The 19228-nt window shown below is 43.8% G+C and overlaps 1 protein-coding gene across 2 annotated transcripts in view; it reads left to right on the top strand.

Annotated features, from left to right (window-relative positions):
• Nucleotides 1-19228, top strand: part of EHHADH (enoyl-CoA hydratase and 3-hydroxyacyl CoA dehydrogenase) — a 68116-nt gene that overhangs the window by 6502 nt on the left and 42386 nt on the right. The window contains exons 1-2 of one of the 2 annotated variants that reach the window (XM_073360289.2): nucleotides 3034-3974; nucleotides 10510-11874. The exons of the other annotated variant lie outside the window; for it this stretch is intronic. Coding sequence (XP_073216390.1) covers nucleotides 11798-11874 — 77 coding nt within the window. The 5' untranslated portion in view covers nucleotides 3034-3974; nucleotides 10510-11797. Of the gene's footprint in view, nucleotides 1-3033; nucleotides 3975-10509; nucleotides 11875-19228 lie in introns of those variants that run through there. 2 annotated transcript variants of the gene reach the window in all.

The following is a 19228-nucleotide window of genomic DNA, read 5'->3' as shown; positions in this document are numbered from 1 at the left end:
TTTCCTAAAGTGTGGATAGCTTTGAGGATTCTGCTCATACTGATGGTCACGATAGCAAGTGGTAAGAGCAGCTTTTTGAAGATCAGGCTCCTTAAAGCATATTTTTGATCAACGATGGCTGATGAGACTGACATTGCTTGCTATTTTATCCCTTCAGAATGCCATTGGCCAATTTTTGGATCTCTGTGATGTTGTGCTTCAGTTCACGAGGGCAAAAGCAAGAAAAGCAACCTTTTGAACTAAAGGACAAGGAGTAACATTCTATAGCTGTCACCTACTGTAACACTATTTAATACTAGTCCACCCAATCTTGATGCACAGTTCAATTTCTTGGTGTTGGTATGTTTCAGTTATTCTTAAAATTAAAAACTTTCTGTAAGCTTAGACAAAGTAATTTTTTTATTTGCTTATATATGGCTTGAATAAATACAAATGTACAGACCGTAGCTTGCAAATTTATCATCTTATATGAGAGGGATAAATCATGCATGCAAATTGTGCATCCAAGTGTGAAATGGATGACAAATGCAATAAAAAAATAAGGTATTCAAAAGTTTAACAAATGGGAGGTGGGGGTGCTGAAGACGCTCCTTACTTGGGGTGCCATTTGGTCTAGGGCCAGCCCTGAATGCAATGGTGGTATGACTGAATTTTCCTTGAATTTCCTTTAGTCCTACCTGTAGCAGGAAGCTGCTTTGGTAATTTAAAATTGGTTAAATTCAATACTACAGATATTAGTTGGTACTAGGCTGTCAAGCTATTAAAAAAATTAATCACGTGATTAAAAAATTAATTATGATTAAGCACACCGTTAATAATATAATACCATTTATTTAATTATTTTGGATGTTTTCTACATTTTCAAATATTGATTTCAATTACAACACAAAATACAAAGTATACAGTGCACACTTTATATTTTTGATTACAAGTAATTGCACTGTAAAAAAACAAAAGAAATTGTATTTTTCAATTCACCTAATACACAAGTACTATAGTGCAATCTCTTTATCATGAAAGTTGAACTTACAAATGTAGAATTATGTACCCAAAAAACTGCATTCAAAAACAAAACAACGTAAAATTTTAGCGCCTGCAAGTCCACTCAGTCCTACTTCTTGTTCAGCCAATCGCTCAGACAAACAAGTTTGTTTATGTTTGCAGGAGATAATACTGCCCGCTTCTTGTTTATAATATCACCTGAAAGTAAGAACAGGCATTCTCATGGCACTGTTGTAGGTGGCATTGCAAGTTATTTATGTGCTGGATATTCGAAACATTCATATGTCCCTTCATGCTTCGACCACCATTCCAGGGAACATGCATCCATGCAGATGACAGGTTCTACTTGATAATAATCCAAAGCAGTGTGGATCGACGCATGTTCATTTTCATTATCGTGAGTCAGATGCCACCAGCAGAAGGTTGATTTTCTTTTTTTGGTGGTTCAGGTTCTATAGTTTCTGTATCAGAATGTTGCTTTTTTAAGACTTCAGAAAGCATGCTCCACACCTCATCCCTCTCAGATTTTGGAAAGCACTTCAGATTCTTAAACCTTGGGTTAAGTTCTGTAGCTATCTTTAGAAATCTCAAATTTGTACCTTCTTTGCATTTTCTGAAATTTGCAGTGAAAGTGTTTTTAAAATGAACATGAGCTGGGTCATCATCCAAGACTGCTATAAAATGAAATATATAGCAGAATGCACGTAAAACAGAGCAGGAGACATACAATTCTCCCCCAAAGAGAATCAGTCACAAATTTAGTTAACACATTCTTTTTTTAACAAGCATCATCAGCATGGAAGCATGCCCTCTGGAATGGTGGTCGAAGCATGAAGGGGCATACAAATGTTTAGCATATCTGGCACGTAAATAACTTGCAATGCCAGCTACAAAAGTGACAAGCAAATGCCTGTTCTCGCTTTCTGGTGACACTGTAAATAAGAAGAGGGCAGCATTAGCTCTTGTAAATGTAAACAAACTTGTTTGTCTTAGTGATTGGCTGGACAAGATGTAGGACTGAGTGGACTTGTAGGCTCTGAAGTTTTACATTGTTTTGTTTTTGAGTGCAGTTATGTAAAAAAAAAATTCTACATTTGTAAATTGCACTTTCACAACAAAGAGTTTGCACTACAGTACTTGTATGAGGTGAATTGAAAAATACTATTTCTTTTGTTTATAATTTTTACAGTGCAAATATTTGTAATAAAAAATATACACTTTGATTTCAGTTACAACACAGAAGGCAATATATATGAAAATGTAGAAAAACTTCCAAAATATTTAATACATTTCAATTGCTATTCTATTGTTTAGTAATGCGATTAAAACTGCGATTAATCGCTATTAATTTTTTTAATCACAGTTAATTTGAGTTAATCACGTGAGTTAACTGCGATTAATCGACAGCCCTAAAAAATCTTTTCATTTTTCACTGGGCTTCCCTTAAATTAAGCAGCTCACATTTTATTTTCATATTTCAGTTTTGAATACAGTGTTCACATGCAAGAGCTTTTATTTTATTTTATTTATTTTGGCCTGAGGTCTGTTATCTGCTGTGTTTTAGCAACGTTCTGTTTGACTGATGCTTTGCTTTCTTTCTTTCTTTCTGCTGCTACACTTAAACTGTTCTTCTGAAAGGCAGTGTTAGCTGCTGTTACTCATTTTTTCCTCTTCAGCTTCGTAGGTATTCCCCCCTCCCTTTTTTTTAAATTGTTCTCTTTAACACTTATGCTCTTTAAACCTTGTACTACCCTTGACTGTCTAGTCCCTTTCGAGCTCTGCAGTGTCCTTAGAGTCTGTGCAAAACTCCTTTTAACTTAACATTTATTTCCCTTAAATCATTCAGTTTCAGTTTGTGAAATAGGACATTTCCAAAGGCTTCACTAGCTACAAAATTCTGAGATTGTAAACATTTTACCTTTTTGGCCAGAGTGACAGTTTTCAGTCAATGTATTTAGCATCTTAAAGCTGATCTTTTTAAGCTATTGCATTTTGCAACTGGGTCTGCAATCTCCTGAGAGTCACGGACCACACAAACATGAGTAACAGAAAACTTGCCTACAGTGACATCTAAGGGTTTAGTAAGTGTGACAGGGCAAGGCCAGATGGCTATAGAAAAGTAGTGGGAGATAGATATATTAGCTCCAGGCTAAACAAATCCCTGGTACCAGAATAAGTGAAATGGCAGCTGCGCCAGGTCAATTAAGCAGAAGGCAGGGAGAATGCTAGGTTGATTGGGACACCTGAAGCCAATCAGGGGCTGGCTGAAACTAGTTAAAAGCCTCCCAGTTAGTCAGGTGGGTGTGCATGTCAGGAGCTGTGGGAGGAAGTTGCGCTGTTGGAGAGACTGAATAGTACACACCATATCAGGCACAAGGAAGGAGGCCCTGAGGTAAGGGTGAAGTGGAGCTTGAGGAAGTGAGGGCTGCTGTGGGGAAAGTAGCCCAGAGAATTGTACATGTCATGTTTCTAAAAGGTCAGCTACCATAGCTGATGCTATTTAGGGTCCCTGGGCTGGAGCCTGGAGTAGAGGGTGGGCCCGGGCTCTTCCCCCTCTCCCCCTTTGCCCCCTGATTAATCACTGAGACTGGGAGACAACAGAGACCATGCAAGGAAGGATAATTTCTCCTCACCTCACTCGCTGGCTTATGATGAAAATGGCTCAGTAGACTGTGACTCTTCTCTCTAGAGAGAGAAGGGTTACATGGAGGGTCACAGTGAGCCTCTGAGGCTAGCAAAATCTGCCAGGAAACGCAGGACCACGGAGGCAAGGATAGAACTTTGTCATATAAGCCAGTGAGTGGCTCCTTGTCCTGTCACTCTGGGCATGGTAATGCACGGTTATGTGACATCCCCACCTGAATTCAAGATGTCAAAGAGACAGACACCCCAGGATCAAGCAAAGCTTGTTACAAATGCCTCCTATAACTGTTAGCACCTGGCGGCATCCCCGCTCCTACAAGGTAATGCAGGTAAGAATCTTGGATGAGTGGGAGGAGGCTTGGTATCCCTATCGGGGAATCGAGGAAGTGGTTCTAGCTGATAGACCGCTCCCCATCCCTGAGGTCCACTCCTGAAGCCTCTGCACCTCCTCCAGTACCTCATTACGCCTCTGTACCTCATAAGAGGGAATCCATGGGCACGCATGGCTGCTTCCTTTCTCTTGGCCACACCTTCTACAATATCCTGTACTACCCTTAGCTTGGATTCCTGGCCACTTTCAACCCTGTGTGCTTTAGCCTCATCCACTGGGTCCTTATTCTTACCCTACATCACGTAGCAAAAAGCACGTTCTGCTTTTTCAACCAAAGTCTGAACGTTCATACAACTCCCTATCAAACACCATTTTAACTACTTCTTTAACATCTGGAAGTAGCCAATCGATAACAAGTTGTGGGTAGCCTGGATTATCATGAGCTGGATTATTCATAACCAGAGAATAAGCACACATAAATTACTCCTATTCTGCAGGGGGCTTGTCAGGTTTTGGCTTAACAAACACTGGCAATGTGGTTGCTGCAGCAGATCCAAATAAAACTCAGATAATTTCTGAACACAGGAACTGGCACTGTCCCAGACCTCTAACACCCTGTGGAATATGCAACCAAACCTCAGAACTGACTCCCTTCTGCAAAATTCTCCCCCAATCTCCTCTAGTCAGGTCACAAAATTCAACCTGCTCCCTAGTTTTCCTAATCCACTTCTTCTGTGCCCCTGCTTCTGGGGCAAGGACCTATTTCTTTCATTATGGCTGATACCTCCACTAGTGAAAGGTGTTTAACCTTCACCTCTGTACGTGTACCTTCACCCTGATTATTTTGAACTGTGGATGTGATTACAGGCTTCAAAGGGACAGGCATTTTAGGGGCAGCTTTAGAGTCCAGATTGCTCAAGGAAGGAAAAAGTGGAATATAAGGAGGTGGAGCCTCCTCAGACTATACTGTCCACATCAATGCTTTCTCCTTCCTAAAGTTTCACTGTCGGTTCTGTATTCTCCAATTGCACTGCTTGCAGAGCACCTTCTGCTCCTTATGAGACTCACATTCTTGAGCTTTCTCAGTCAAAGCCTCAGACCTTATAACATAGTGTGCCCATTGCTCAGTGACCTTGTGTGTCAATTCTTGAATCTCACCTGCCTGCATTTAACTTCATTTTTATATTTTCAACATTCCAGTTTCCATATTGTTTCATAAAAGCTCTGGCTGTCACTATCAAATCCCAAACAACTGCAGTTTTTACCCTTTTCTTATAGCAATCTTTTTTGCTAAAAAAGTTGCCTTCCAGATGTTTAACCACTGCTTCAAGCTGATTTGGTCTTGTGAAGATGTTCATCTCCTTAAGGGGACCCTCACCATGAGGATACTTATCTCCCCAGTGACTCCATTGTCCCTTAAATATGCCTTAAACCCCTCAATATCCTTAGGTTACAGTCTCTGGGATATTAGGTGTTAGCCCAATCAGCAAACTGCCTGGCTCCTCAAAATTTTGGTTTGAAAATAATTTACTTAGCAGCTGGGTCTAACAAATCTTTATTAAGGCAAAACACTTAGCAGGTGGTGAGGAATGGTTATTTCCAGCCCATCAGGAAAGCCTATTAAATCCAAATGGACCACTGTAAGCCATCAAAGAACAAGGACTTTGTTGATTGCTCCTGGCACACCTTTGAAGAGTGGGGTGCAGAAGCACTTGTCCCATCAGCTTGAACTCTAGGGAGATGTGGATAAAAATCCTTGACAAGAAGAAATTAGGGTCTTTTTATGTTGTTTGGACTCTAAGGGACAAAAATTCCTAAACATAAGCAAGAGATCCCCCAGGATTAACTTGGCTTAGCCCTAAAAGACTTATAGAGCTGGCATATTTCAGCAGCTCTATCACTATCTGAAACGTAAGACTGCAACTCATTTGTGTGTGTCTGTTTACCTGTTTTAACCTTGTAAATAACGGTTACTACTTCTTAGTTAATCCTTAGTTTACTACAGGATTGGCTACAACTGTTTGGTGTGAGATCTAAAGTGCAAACTGACCTCGTGTAAGTGACCCTTTGGGACTGGGAGTAACCTGAATATTTTGTGATATCAAGTGTAAAATGACCATCAGCGACAGAGTCAAGCTTGCCTGGGGAGGCAAGAGACATTAGAATGCCCAAGGAGACCATCTGTGACTCCATGTTAAGGCTTTATGATGCCTGAGTTTACACTTGTTACGTGGTTGCTGAGATCTAAGTATAGAACTCACAACCAGTTTGGGGTTTGTGCCCTGCTTCTTAACAGTCTGCCTGAGGTTAGGATTCTTGCTTATGAGCCACGCCAAACAGTGTGACAAGGGGGTCAACAAACGTGGACAAGGGTGAGTGGATATAGTGTACTTGGACTTTCAGAAAGCTTTTGACAAGGTCCCTCACCAAAGGCTCTTCAGCAAAATAAGCAGTCATGGGATAAAAGGGAAGGTCCTCTCATGGATCAGTAACTGGTTAAAACACAGGAAACAAAAGGTAGGTGCAAATGGTCAGAGAGAGTTAAATAGTGGGGTCCTTTAGGCATCTGTACTTGGACCAGTGCTGTTCAACATACCCATAAATAATCTGGAAGAAGGGATAAACAGTGAAGTGGCAAAGTTAGCAGATGATATAAAATTACTCAAGATTGTAATTCTTCACAGTCTGGTAAGGATTTAACTGAGGGATCTCACAAAACTGGGTGACTGGGCAAGAAAATGGAAGATGAAATTCAATGTTGATAAATGCAAAGTAATGCACATTGGAAAACATAATCCCAGCTATACATACAAATGATGGGGTCTAAAGTAGCTATTAGCACTCAAGAAAGAGAACTTCGAGTCATTGTGGATAATTTTCTGAAAACATCTGCTCAATATGCAGTGGTGGCAGTCAAATAAGCTAACAGAATGATAAGAACCATTAGGAAAGTGATAGATAAGATAGTAAATATCATAATGCCTCCATACAAATGCCTGGTACACCCACACATAGAATACTGCATGCAGTTCTGGTCACTGTCTCTCAAAAAAGATATATTAGAAATGGAAAAGGTATAGAGAAGGGCAACAAAAATGATTGGGCGGGGGGTGCAACAGCTTCCATATGAGGAGAGATTAAAGAAACTGGGACTATGCAGCTTTGAAAAGAGACAGCTAAAGGGGGATATGAGACAGGTTTATAAAATCATGAATGGTGTGGAGAAAGTGAAGAGGGCCATGTTATTTCCCCCTTCACATAACACAAGAACCAGGGGTCACCCAATTAAATTAATAGGCATTAGGTTTAAAACACACAAAAGGAAGTACTACTTCACATAATGCAGAGTCAACCCATGGAACTCATTGCCAGGGGATGTTGTGAAGGCATAAAGTACAATTGGGTTCCAAAAAAATTAAGTTAATGGAGGATAGGTCCATCAATGGTTATTGGCCAAGATGGTCAGGGACGCAACCGTATGCTCTTGGTGTCCCTAAGCCTCTGACTGCCAGATGCTGGGACTGGACGACTGGATGGATCATGTGATAATTGCTGTTCTGTTCATTGCCTCTGAAGCATCAGGCACTGGCCACTGTCAGAAGACATTCTACTAGACTAAATGGATCATTGGTCTGACCCAGTATGGCTGTTCTTATATTCTGATAACATTTAACAGCGTAAGGATAAGCTGAACTGCATATGTGTAAGAAACTGCACAGTAATCATGTTTAGTGTTGTGCATGTATAAGATTGCAGAGTAATCATGTTTGTGAGAAAAAGAAAAGATAAAGTAATTAAAAAGCTAGAAAGTTTGAACTGACAATGAGGAGATTTAACATGGAAATGAGAGACTAATACATATGTGTAAGAAAAAGTTATAAATAGGTTTATATAACAAAGGGAGATTGACACTGTGTTGTCCAGTGCTGGAGACAAATGTGATGGGATCATCCTGATGATGTTACCACTTGTGAGTAACAGATCATAGGTGCAAACTAGTATTTAACACTTGGTGATGATTCCTCACTGGATTTGCAGTTTGAGAGCAAACATTTTTACAGTTACAGAACAAATACTGAAGTATTATCTTACAGCATGGGTTACAGATATTACAAGTGAGATTAATGTATGCAGCAATTTACAAGCATGACGAAGTCTAAACACACTGTTACAAGTCTAGTCTAATACCTATTTTAGCAGTACTAACACACAGGTGAGTCAGATTGTTTTCCAACTATGCATTTGATAGTGTTCAGTTGAGGCCTAGGAACCTTGGCCTAAGCTGTCACCTGGTCTCGCGGCATCACACTACTCCAAGAATTTTAATAGATTGGTGAGGCATAATTTCCCTTTACAAAAGTCATGTTAATTCTTCCCCAGCAAATCATGTTCATCTATGTGTCTGATATTTTTAGTCTTCACTATAGTTTCAACCAATTTGCCTAATACTGAATTTAGGCTTACTATCCTGTAATCGCAAGGATAGCCTCTGGAGTCTTTTAAAAAAATTGGCATTACATTAACTAACCTCCAGTCATTTGGTAAAGAAGCTGATTTAAGTGATAAGTTACACACAACAGTTAGTAGTTCTGTAATTTCATATTTCTGTTCCTTCCGAACTTTGGGGTGAATACCATCTGGTCCTGGTGACTTATTACTGTTTAATTTATCCGTTTGTTCCAAAACCTCCTACTGACACCTCAATCTGGGACAGTTCCTCAGATTTGTCACTTAAAAAGAATGGCTCAGGTGGGAATCTCCCTCACATCCTCTTCAGTGAAGACTGATGCGAAGAATTAATTTACCTTGTCTACAATGGCCTTATTTTCATTGAGTGCTCCTTTAGTACCTCAGTTGGTCCAGTGGTCCCACTGATCGTTTGGCACGTTTCCTGCTTCTGATGGACTTTTTGCTCTTAGTTTTGTGTCTTCTGGTAATAGCTCTTCAAATTCTTTTTTGGCTTGCCTTATTTATGTTTATACTTGACTTGTCAGCGTTTATGCGCCTTTCTGATTTCCTCACTAGGATTTTACTTCCAATTTTTAAAGGATTCCTTTCTGCCTCTAACTGCCTCTTTGTTGTTTAGTCATGGTGGCTTTTTTTTTTTTAATTTGGGGAATACATTTAATTTGAGTCTCTAATATGGTGGTTTTTTAAATTTTCCATGCAGCTTGCAGGCATTTTACTCTCATTACTTTACTTTAATTTCCACTTATCTAGGTTCCTCATTTTTGTATCGTTCCCCTTCTTGAAGTTAAATGCTACTGTGGTGGGCTTCTTTGGTATTTCCACCCCACAAGAATTTTAAAGTTAATCACATTAAGATTGCTATTACTAAGGTTCAGCTACATTCATCTCTTGGACCAGATCCTATTCTTCACTTAGGATTAAATCAAGAATTGCCTTTCTCCCTGTGGGTTCCAGGACTAGCTGCTCCAAGAAGCAGTCATTCATGATGTCTAGAAGTTTTATCTCTGCATCCTGTCCTAAGATGACATGTAACCAGTCAATATGGGGATAATTGGAATCCTCTATTATTGTTTTCTATATTTATAGCCCCTCTACTCTCCCAGGGCAGTTCACAGTCACCATCCTGATCAGGTGGCTGGTAGTATATTCCTACTACTGTACTCTTTTTATCCAATCATGGAATTTCTAGCCATAGAGATTCTTTGGTACAGTTTGATTCAAGGTGGAACAGATTGTTTAGTATAAGTAGTTAGCACATGTTCTAAGGGACCATTCAAAGTAGAGTGGTCTGTTAACACCACTGTTAAACACCTTGCCTTTAGCTGTGGGTACCTTTCCCAAACCTGAAGAAGAGCTGTGTGTGGCTCAAAAGCTTGTCTCTCTCACCAACAGAAGTTGGTCCAATAAAAGACATTTTCTCACCCACCTTGTCTCCTTAATATCCTGGAACCGACATGGCTACAACTACACTGCATACAAAATCACATGTTATCAGTTTGCATGTTTAAAGGAAAGTGTACACAAATGAAAATCACTAGTGAATCTTAAATTTATTTGGGCATAAGCTTTTGTGGGCTATAGCCCACTTCATCCGATGCATGCAGTGGAAAATATAGTAGGAAGATATATACACACAGAGAACATGAAAAAATGGGTGTTGCCAGACCAACTGTAAAGAGACTACTCAATTAAGGTGGGCTATTATCAGCAGGAGGAAAAAAAAACTTTTGTAGTGATAATCAGGATGGCCCATTTCAAACAGTTGACAAGAAGGTGTGAGTAACAGTAGGGGAAAATTAGCATGGGGAAATAGTTTTTACTTTGTGTAATGACCCATCCACTCCCAGTCTTTATTCAAGCCTAATTTAATCGTGTCCAGTGTGCAAATTAATTCCAATTCTGCAGTTTCTCATTGGAGTCTGTTTCTGAAGTTTTTTTTGTTGGAGAATTGCGACTTTTAGGTCTGAAATTGAGCGACCAAAGAGACTGAAGTGTTCTCCAACTGATTTTTGAATGTTATAATTCTTGATGTCTGATTTGTGTCCATTTATTCTTTTGCGTAGAGATCGTCCGGTTTGGCCAATGTACATGGCAGAGGGGCATTGCTGGCACACGATGGAATATATCACATTGGTGGATGTGCAGGCCTCCCCTCTGCTGAAGAGACAGCCCAGCTATGGATTAGCCATGTATTCTGCCTCTGGCCTTCTGGAACACATCACGTCCGAGCGGAGATCACAATTCATGACACGGTTCTGGTGCAAGGCCCTGTGCCTGCTGGGAGTCTGCACTTGTCTTTCCTCTGCATACCAGCCACAGTCTAAAGGCCAAACAGAAAGGGCCAACATAATTCTTGAGCAGCAGCTGTGCTACTACATCAGTCACCACCAGTATGATTGGTCTTTGCTTCTCCATTATGCAAAATTTGCCTACAACAACTCAGCACATATGACTATGGGTCAAAGCCCCTATTTTACTAACTATGTGTACCACACCCAATTACTCCCTTCCTCTCCCAACCTGGCCTCCTCAGACCTGATACAGCAGATGCACTGGGACTGGGAAGAAGTAATGGGATACCTGGAAAAAGCAAGAGCAGACTATAAATGGAATGCAGACCAGCACCCCACAACAAGGCCCCACCTACGCAGTGGGACAAAAGGTATGGTTCTCTACAGGGCATCTCTGCACCGACAGACCTGCTTGCAAGCTGGACTTTCGATGCCTTGGTCCTTTCAAGATCCTGCAGCAGGTTAATGCAGTCACCTTTGAACTACCGCTACCCTGCTCTCTGAAGATTCAGCTGGTGTTTCATGTATCACTTTTGAAACTCTACATAGAAAATCCTTTGCCCCGCAGGAGCTGGCCACCTACTCCCCCAGTACAGGGACACAAGGAATACACGGTGTGATGGAGTGGTGCGTGTCTCTCCTGGGTGGGGGAGGGGTTGTCCCCGCTGGCCATGGGCTCCGGACGCGCAGGCGGACGTAGCCCATGGCGGTGTGCTGGGGAGGGTGGTTTGTCCCGTCTGGGGGTGGTCTGGTGTGCCTTGGGATGGGGCAATGATGTGCTCTGCGGGAGCACTGTACCTAATGGGCAGCTGTTGAGGGCGGGGGGGCATGCAATGGAGGTGTGCTCTGGGGGGGGTGACTGTGTCTCAATGTTGTAGCGGTGGCAGCATGCGCTGCGGTGGGAGCGCGCACCCTGTACCGCTGTGTGCGGGCGGGGCTGTGCCTTGCGGCGGGGGGTGGGGCGCTCCCCAGGGCTTTGCCGCAGCCGCTCGGGAACACGGGACCGCCCCGCCGCCGGCGGGCCCCGCCCCGGGCACAGTCCAGGCCGCCGGCGGTGAGGATGGCGCAGCAGTGCGAGCGTGGGGCGGCGGCCGTGGCGATGATCCGCCTGAACAACCCCCCGCTCAACGCGCTGAGGTAACGGCCGGGGCTCCCCGTCACACTGGGGGAGCCTGGCAGCAGCTCCCGGGGTGAGGGGCGCGCTGCAGCGCCGGGACGGGCAGCGGGGCACCCCTTGTTTCGTGCTGAGCCTGTGCGGTGGTGGGCAGAGCCAGTATCTCCGCTCGCCCGTGCACCTCGCCTGGGGCTGGGCTGGGCTCCAGCACCTCCCTCCGCAGCAGGGACAGGCCGGGGTTCGGCGGCCGAGCCCCGGTAGCGCGGTGTGCCGGGTGTGCCCCGGTCGGACACGCACAGCCGGTGCGTTCATGGGCCTGCAGAGATACCCTGGCCCTGACCCTGACCCTGACCCTGTACTCTGGCCCTGGCTTAACAGAACCCTGGCACTGGAAGGGAATTTGGCAGTGTTGCAGAATTAGCTGGTGGTTTGTCTAAACATTAACCTGCTTACTTTATAATCAATTGACTTTTACTGCATTTACTTAAAAAGACAAAAGTTCCTTGTGTGGGCACTGTAGTGGGAAGAGAGCCTGAGATATACGCCCGTGTATCAGAGGCCTGGTATTAGGCAGGCCCTGCTCACAGAATCTGGCAAAACAGTGCTGATATTGCAGAAATACACATTCCTAAAAAGTACTAAGCATAGAGTACTCACACAAACACATCCCCATATCAAGGATGGTACAAAAACATTCCCCAAGGATAACAGGAACACACTGAGCTCTCTTAAAAGAAAAGGTCAGGATAACAGTACTGTACGCAATAAAGATGTTTTAGTTGAACCAACATGTACAAGGTGATGGGTGATAACTAGCCATGTCGGGGCAGTAACTATGTCAGAGGCAGTACGTAACTTGTTTGTATCAGGTTATAAAGATGTATCTTGGAGGGAATATCTTTGTCTGGGGGGGAGGGGGGGAATGGTAAGTCTCACCATTCACTGAGCTGCCTCCATTGTCATGGGCATATATGTCTTATGTGGGCGGCGGGTGAACCGCTGGCTCGGGGAGGCTAGACCCCTCCCTGCTCCTTCTGCCCAAGCCTCCACTCCTTCTGTGCCAGTCAACAGAGCCCAGAGGTCCCCCTACCACTGCAGCTACTGGCTGCACCCCTGCCACAGTGCCGAGAGGCCGGGCAGCATAGCCCCAGCCCCGGAGTGCCAGGAGGCCAGGCAGCTCAGCCCCAGCCCTAGCCCTCCCAGCCCTGGGAGGCCGGGCAGCGCAGCCCTGGTGCCAGCCCCATCTGTGGCCATGGCACACAGGAAGAGTTGCCTGCAGAACGGGAAGCAGGAGGGGAAGTGGGGGCGAGGCCACACGTGGCTGTTTGGGTAGGCTCAGCCTCCTCCAGCCTATGATACCTGCCTCCCTTGATGTCTTAGTATCCTCATAGAGTCTGACAGGTGCTATTACCGTGCTTTGTTGACAATAAACCAGGCCTGGTGCCTTCGTACCTTAATGGATCTTGTGATCATTGGGCAGTTCGCTTGAGGTCTACCATGCTGGCTGTCTGCACAGAGCTGGGGCAGCATGCAGGCAGAACACACACACACACACCACCAAAAAATCTAACCACAGGTACTGTAATCCTCCATGAAATTAACTCAAATGTGTACAGTCCTTCACCATTTTGATAAAAAGAAACAGGAGCACACATCAGGGGTGCTGGAACAAATTTTTATAGTGGGGGTGCTGAGAACCATTGAAACAAACTGTAAACCCTGTATATGATGGAAACCACTTCAAGTCAGGAGGTGCTGCAGCACCCCTAGTTCCAGCACCCATGGCACACATACTTTTTGGAGTCTCTGTAAAGCAGGAGGGAGCCCAACCTGGCTTAAAGAAGCACAGGAACTTGAGCATCACCATCAACTAAGTTTTTCTCTGAGATTTTCAAAGGGAAGTTTCAGTTTTCTTTGTTAGGGATGAAAATAAATGTGTTTCATATCCACAATACCACCACCCACTTTTAAAATGGATAATATTCTGGAAATTAAACATGTTTAGGACTTTGAAGGAATTTAAGAAGGTCTACTTTTTCAGATTCTAATTTTGATGTCCAACTTTTTTTTTTGATTCCTTTAATCTGCAAATATTTTTGTTGAAACACAAATCTGTTGGTTAATGTAGATCTAAACTGATCTTGTGCATATATTAGTTTAAAATAAAATTATTACTATGGTTACCATATTAATGAGTGCTGTTGGGAGGGCACTCTTTGTGGTGCCTGTGGCTTTGGAACTTGTTCCCCTTCCTTGGTTCAAAACAGCCCAAACTTGATGGCCTGTGGGGCACACTATAAAGCCCATCTCTTTTCCTGAGTGCCTGTAAAGGTTGTTGAGTCATCAGTGTTAAATGATTGGAAAAGGATGATTGTTTCAACTTTTGACTGTGGGTTTGTTGGTTGGAGCGATTATATGGGATGGAATTGGTGCAATTTAGTAAAAAATTAAGGGAATTATTGATCTATATTTTATGTCAAAGGGGCCTAGAGCTTTTCTGTACTGGGTAAAAGTGCAGGTTGTCGTAAGGGTACAATTTGTAAAGCTGAAAATGGATGAGAACTTAATTGGGTGGTAACAGACTGTGAATCCTTATGATGATTCAACCAGATGATATTCTAAACAAGAAGAACCCTTAACCATGCTTGTAGCTGTTTCCTTTGCCTCATATTGACTCAGGTTTTCTAGGCTTCAGAGTGACAGATAAATATTTGGAATATATATATAATAAGATTCCAAGATTGTCAGAGAAGTCTACAGAGGAAACATTCTCTCTCAAATAAATAAATCAGTTTTAGAGGTGAGTACGAGAAAGAAATGTAACTAGTCAGAGGCTTGGAAGGCAGTGCATTCGGCAGAAGCAGGGCTCCCCAAGGCCCAATTTTGCAGCTCCCGCATACCAACAAACTCCCGCAGAAGTCAGTAGAAGTTGCTCAGATGCAGCACTTCCCCTCACTGGTCTGGTTCTGTAGCTGCTGCTGCTTTCCTATGAGTTCAGGGGAAGTGTTCGTAGCCTCTTAAAATGTAAAAGGCATTGTGGGAGAGGCACCTGGGCTTTGCTGGAGAGAGGGCTCTGTAACTGTTTTCTTCCGAAATATCAGAGGCTCTTCCCTTATGCAGAGCTCAGGAACTTTGCAGGAGAACAGAGACTCCACCCTGCAGCAGAACGGAGAAGGACAGATGACTTTTCCACAGTGTCTTTTTAAATATCAGATGTCTGAGTGCAACTTTCTCTTTCAGCTCAGGAATCCTAGACTCCCCTTGTCTGTGCAGCTCAGGAACTTTTCAGCAAAGGGGACTTTTTCTCTTTGCTGAGATTTAAGAGAAGAGCTGGTCAGAAAAAAGAAATTCCTGCAAAATACTTTACAGGTTGTTTTTTTTGGGGGGGTGGGATTTGTCCTGAATTAGGATGAGACACGAAAAAAGCAAATTATTTTGCTGGAAACAAATTAATGGAAAATTTCGTTTTGGGAGAACCAAAACGGATTTTCCCAGCTGCCCGCCTGGCAGGCTCTTGTCCATTTTACTTAATTGACAAGAGCCTTCCTGCCTGGCTGCCTGAGAGCCAGAGAGCTGGCATGCTCAGCCTCTCGCCTTCCTTCCAACCCTGAAGCCACAGGAGCTGAGTACCCCAGCTCTGTGCCTGTCCAACTCCGTAGAGCTAGGCAAGGAGGCTTAGTGTCCTGGCTCTGTGCCTTTTTGGCCCCAGAGCCTCGGCAGGTGTCTGTCAATTTCATTTTCTGCCTGCAGCAGAGAGCTGTCATTTTAATTGACCCCCCATGGAAAAAAAATTCCATTTTGCAAAAAAGGGGTATTTCTTTGTCAGAAAATCATCCTGGCAAAAATTGGAGCCAACTCTTCTTATCCACAAGAGAATAGCTCTCCAACTGATACTGGGATACCGTAGACAGTGTTCACATTTGAAAAGGGATGTTGATAAAATGGAGACAGTGCAGAAAAGAGCTACAGAAATTATCTGAGCACTGGAGAAAATGCCTTACAGTGACACTGAAAGAGCTCAATCTGTTTATCAGAAAGAAGATTGAGCAGTGACTTGATAACCGTCTGTAGGTACTGTGATGGGTTCGGTTACAGAGACCCCCTTGGGACTGTCACCTGACATGCTGGAATTACCTCTGAGCCTGTTTCCTGCCAGCTTAGGACTCCGGAACCCTGCCTTGTTGAACCAGACACGCTAGCCTGCTGCAACACAGACTCAGGTCTGGTCCACACCCCCAAAGCCGCAGACTTTAACCAAAAACTGCTTAGCAGGTCACCTATCTCCAACACCCAGATACCCAGTTCTCAATGGGATCCAAACCCCAAATAAATCAGTTTTACTCTGTATAAAGCTTATACAGGGTAAACTCATAAATTGTCCACCCTCTATAACACTGATAGAGAGATATGCACAGCTGTTTGCTCCATAAGGTATTAATCACTTACTCTGGGTTCATTAATAAATAAAAGTGATTTTATTAAGTATAAAAAGTAGGATTTAAGGAATAACAGACAGAACAAAGTAAGTCACCAAGCAAAATAAAGCAAAAACACGCAAGTCTAAGCCTAATACATAAAAAAACTGATTACAGGTAATATCTCACCCTCAGAGATGTTCCAATAAGCTTTTTTCACAGACTAGACTTCTTCCTAGTCTGGGACCAATCCTTTTCCCCGGTACAGTTCTTGTTAGTTCCAGCAGACATCGTAGGTGGAAACTAAAGGTCTTCTCATGACTGGCAGCCTCCTCTGTCATGCTCCACCCCTTTTTATAGCTTTGGCCCAAGGCAGGAATCTTGTGTGTCTCTGGGTCTCCACCCCTCCTTCTAAATGGAAAAGTACCAGGTTTAAGATGGATTCCAGTATCAGGTGACCTGTTCACATGTCCTGTGAGACCCCAGCCACCATTCTTTTAGGGCTGGCCCTCACGTACCCAAGAAGGTTTGCAGGTAAATAAACCATCTACAATCAATTGTCCTAGTCCAGAGGTGGGCAAACTTTTTGGCCCAAGGGCCACATCTGGGTGGGGAAATTGCATGCAGGGCCATGAATGTAGGGCTGGGGCAGGGGTTGGGGTGCAGGAAGGAGTGGAGTGTGCAGGAAGGGGCTCAGGGCAGGGGGTTGGGGTGCAGGAAGGGGGTTGGGGTGCAGGAATGGTGTGGGAGGGGGCTCGGGCAGGGGATTGGGGCACAGAAGTGTGCTCAGTGCTTCAGGGGACTCAGGGGTTTGGGGTGCAGGGTGCAGGAGGGGTTCACAGTGCGGGCTCTGGCCTGGCACCACTTACCTGGAGCTGCTCCAGGGTGTCAGCAGCACGCAGCAGGGCTAAGGCGGGCTCCCTGCCTGCCCTGGCCCCATGCTGCTCCCAGAAGCGGCCGGCACCACATCCCTGCGGCCCCTGGGGTGGGGGTGCGGGTGCAGAGGGTTCCGCACGCTGCCCTCGGCTGCAGGTACTGCCGCCCCTCCCCCACAGCTCCCATTGGCTGCAGTTCCTGGCCAGTGGGAGCTGTGGGGTGGGGGCAGGGGCAGTGCCTGCAGGCGAGGGCATCGCATGGAGCCCCCTCCCCCCCTTCAGGGGCCGCAGGGACGTGGTGCCAGCTGCTTCCTGGAGCGCTGCAGGGCCCGCAACGCCACGGGGGTGGCAGTCCCACGGACTGAATCCAAAGCCCTGATGGGCCTAGTTTGCCCACCCCTGTCCTAGTCAATGGGAGCCATCATGATTCTAAACCACCATTAATGGCCCACACTTGCATAATTACAATAGGATCTCAGAGTTATACTTTATATTTCTAGCTTCAGATACAAGAATGTTACATGCATACAAATAGGAGGAATATATTCAGTAGGTATAACCCTTGTAATGATACCTTACAAGAGACTTTTTGCATAAAGCATGTTCCAGTTACATCATATTTATACTCATAAGCATATTTCCCTAAAATATATAGAGTACAACATCATAGATACCTTCTCAGGGAGAAAATACGAGGTACTAAAGGGCTCTTTAATCTCGTAGAGAAAGACAGAACAAGAACCAATGGCTGGAAGCTGAAGCTTGACAAATTCAAACTGGAAATAAGGCACCCTTTTTTAATAGTGAGGATGATTAACCACTGGAACAAACTACCCCAGGAAGTGGTGGATTCTCCACCTCTTGATATCTTCAAATCAAGACTGGTTGTCTTTGGGGAAGATATGCATGAGCAAAGCACAAGTCATTGGGCTTGGTTGGATACCAGCATGAAATGTGATATACAGGAGCTAAGCTAGATTATTCTTATTTGTATTACCATAGTGCATAGGAGCTTATGTCATCTAATAGTCCTTTGTGGTCTTAAATTATGCATCTGTGAATCCACCAGTGCACCTCCTTAGATACACAGTCGTGCAAGATATGCAGCAAAGTTGTTGCACATCTTAGTAGATTCACTGGAGGACAGCTAAACTTTTGCACACCTTCCATTCTTCCCTTTCTGTGTATGTTAAGTAGTTTGCAGAAGGGAAACCCTTCTTCTATGAACCTCCTAAAGTCTGAGCAGAGGAGTGCCTATCTTGTGAACGCTAAGTGTTTGACAGCAGAGTCGGCTCTAGGTTTTTTGCCGCCTCAAGCAAAAAATTTGCTGCCCCAAGCTCCAAGAGTGCAACTGCCCAAGCAAAAAAAAAAAAGGGTGGCCGGAACGCCGTCCCTGGCATTGTGCCTCCCCAAGCACGTGATTGCTTTGCTGGTGCCTAGAGCCGGTCCTGTTTGACAGAGAAAAATTTTGTTCTTGGCACTTTTTTTGTTTGTTTTTTTAAGAGGAAGCCTAGTTAACCTTCAGGGCTTCTTATGTTCTTTTTTAAAAAAAAGCTTAACTAACTTAGTTGAAATTGCTACTCGAAATAATATAAAATACAGGACAAGATCATTACAATTAAGAAAACCCTATGTATAAAAGGAGTAGGAATCGCATGTTAAGGTCATCTTCATAAGTATTTTCTTACCTTACAGGGCATACATTTAGTTAACAGTAGTGAAGTGAAAATTCACCATATACGTTCCAATATGTCTACAGTAAGTCAACCGCATGCACCCTTATGAACTCTCTGAATGTCTTTCTCATTATAAGAAAAGGAGTACTTGTGGCACCTTAGAGACTAACCAATTTATTAGAGCATAAGCTTTCGTGAGCTACAGCTCACTTCATCAGCTCACGAAAGCTTATGCTCTAATAAATTGGTTAGTCTCTAAGGTGCCACAAGTACTCCTTTTCTTTTTGTGAATACAGACTAACACGGCTGTTACTCTGAAATTTCTCATTATATAAACTTTGCACAAATACATGCATATCTTAGCTAGGCATATCTTGAAAGGGTTAAAGTTGTAGGAATGTGTACAGTGAA

The sequence above is a fragment of the Lepidochelys kempii genome, chromosome 9 (genome assembly GCF_965140285.1).
Source record: "Lepidochelys kempii isolate rLepKem1 chromosome 9, rLepKem1.hap1, whole genome shotgun sequence".
NCBI classification, from domain to species: Eukaryota; Metazoa; Chordata; order Testudines; family Cheloniidae; genus Lepidochelys; species Lepidochelys kempii.
The sequence above is the reverse complement of the archived record's forward strand: the minus strand, read 5'-3'. Positions and strand labels throughout refer to the sequence as shown.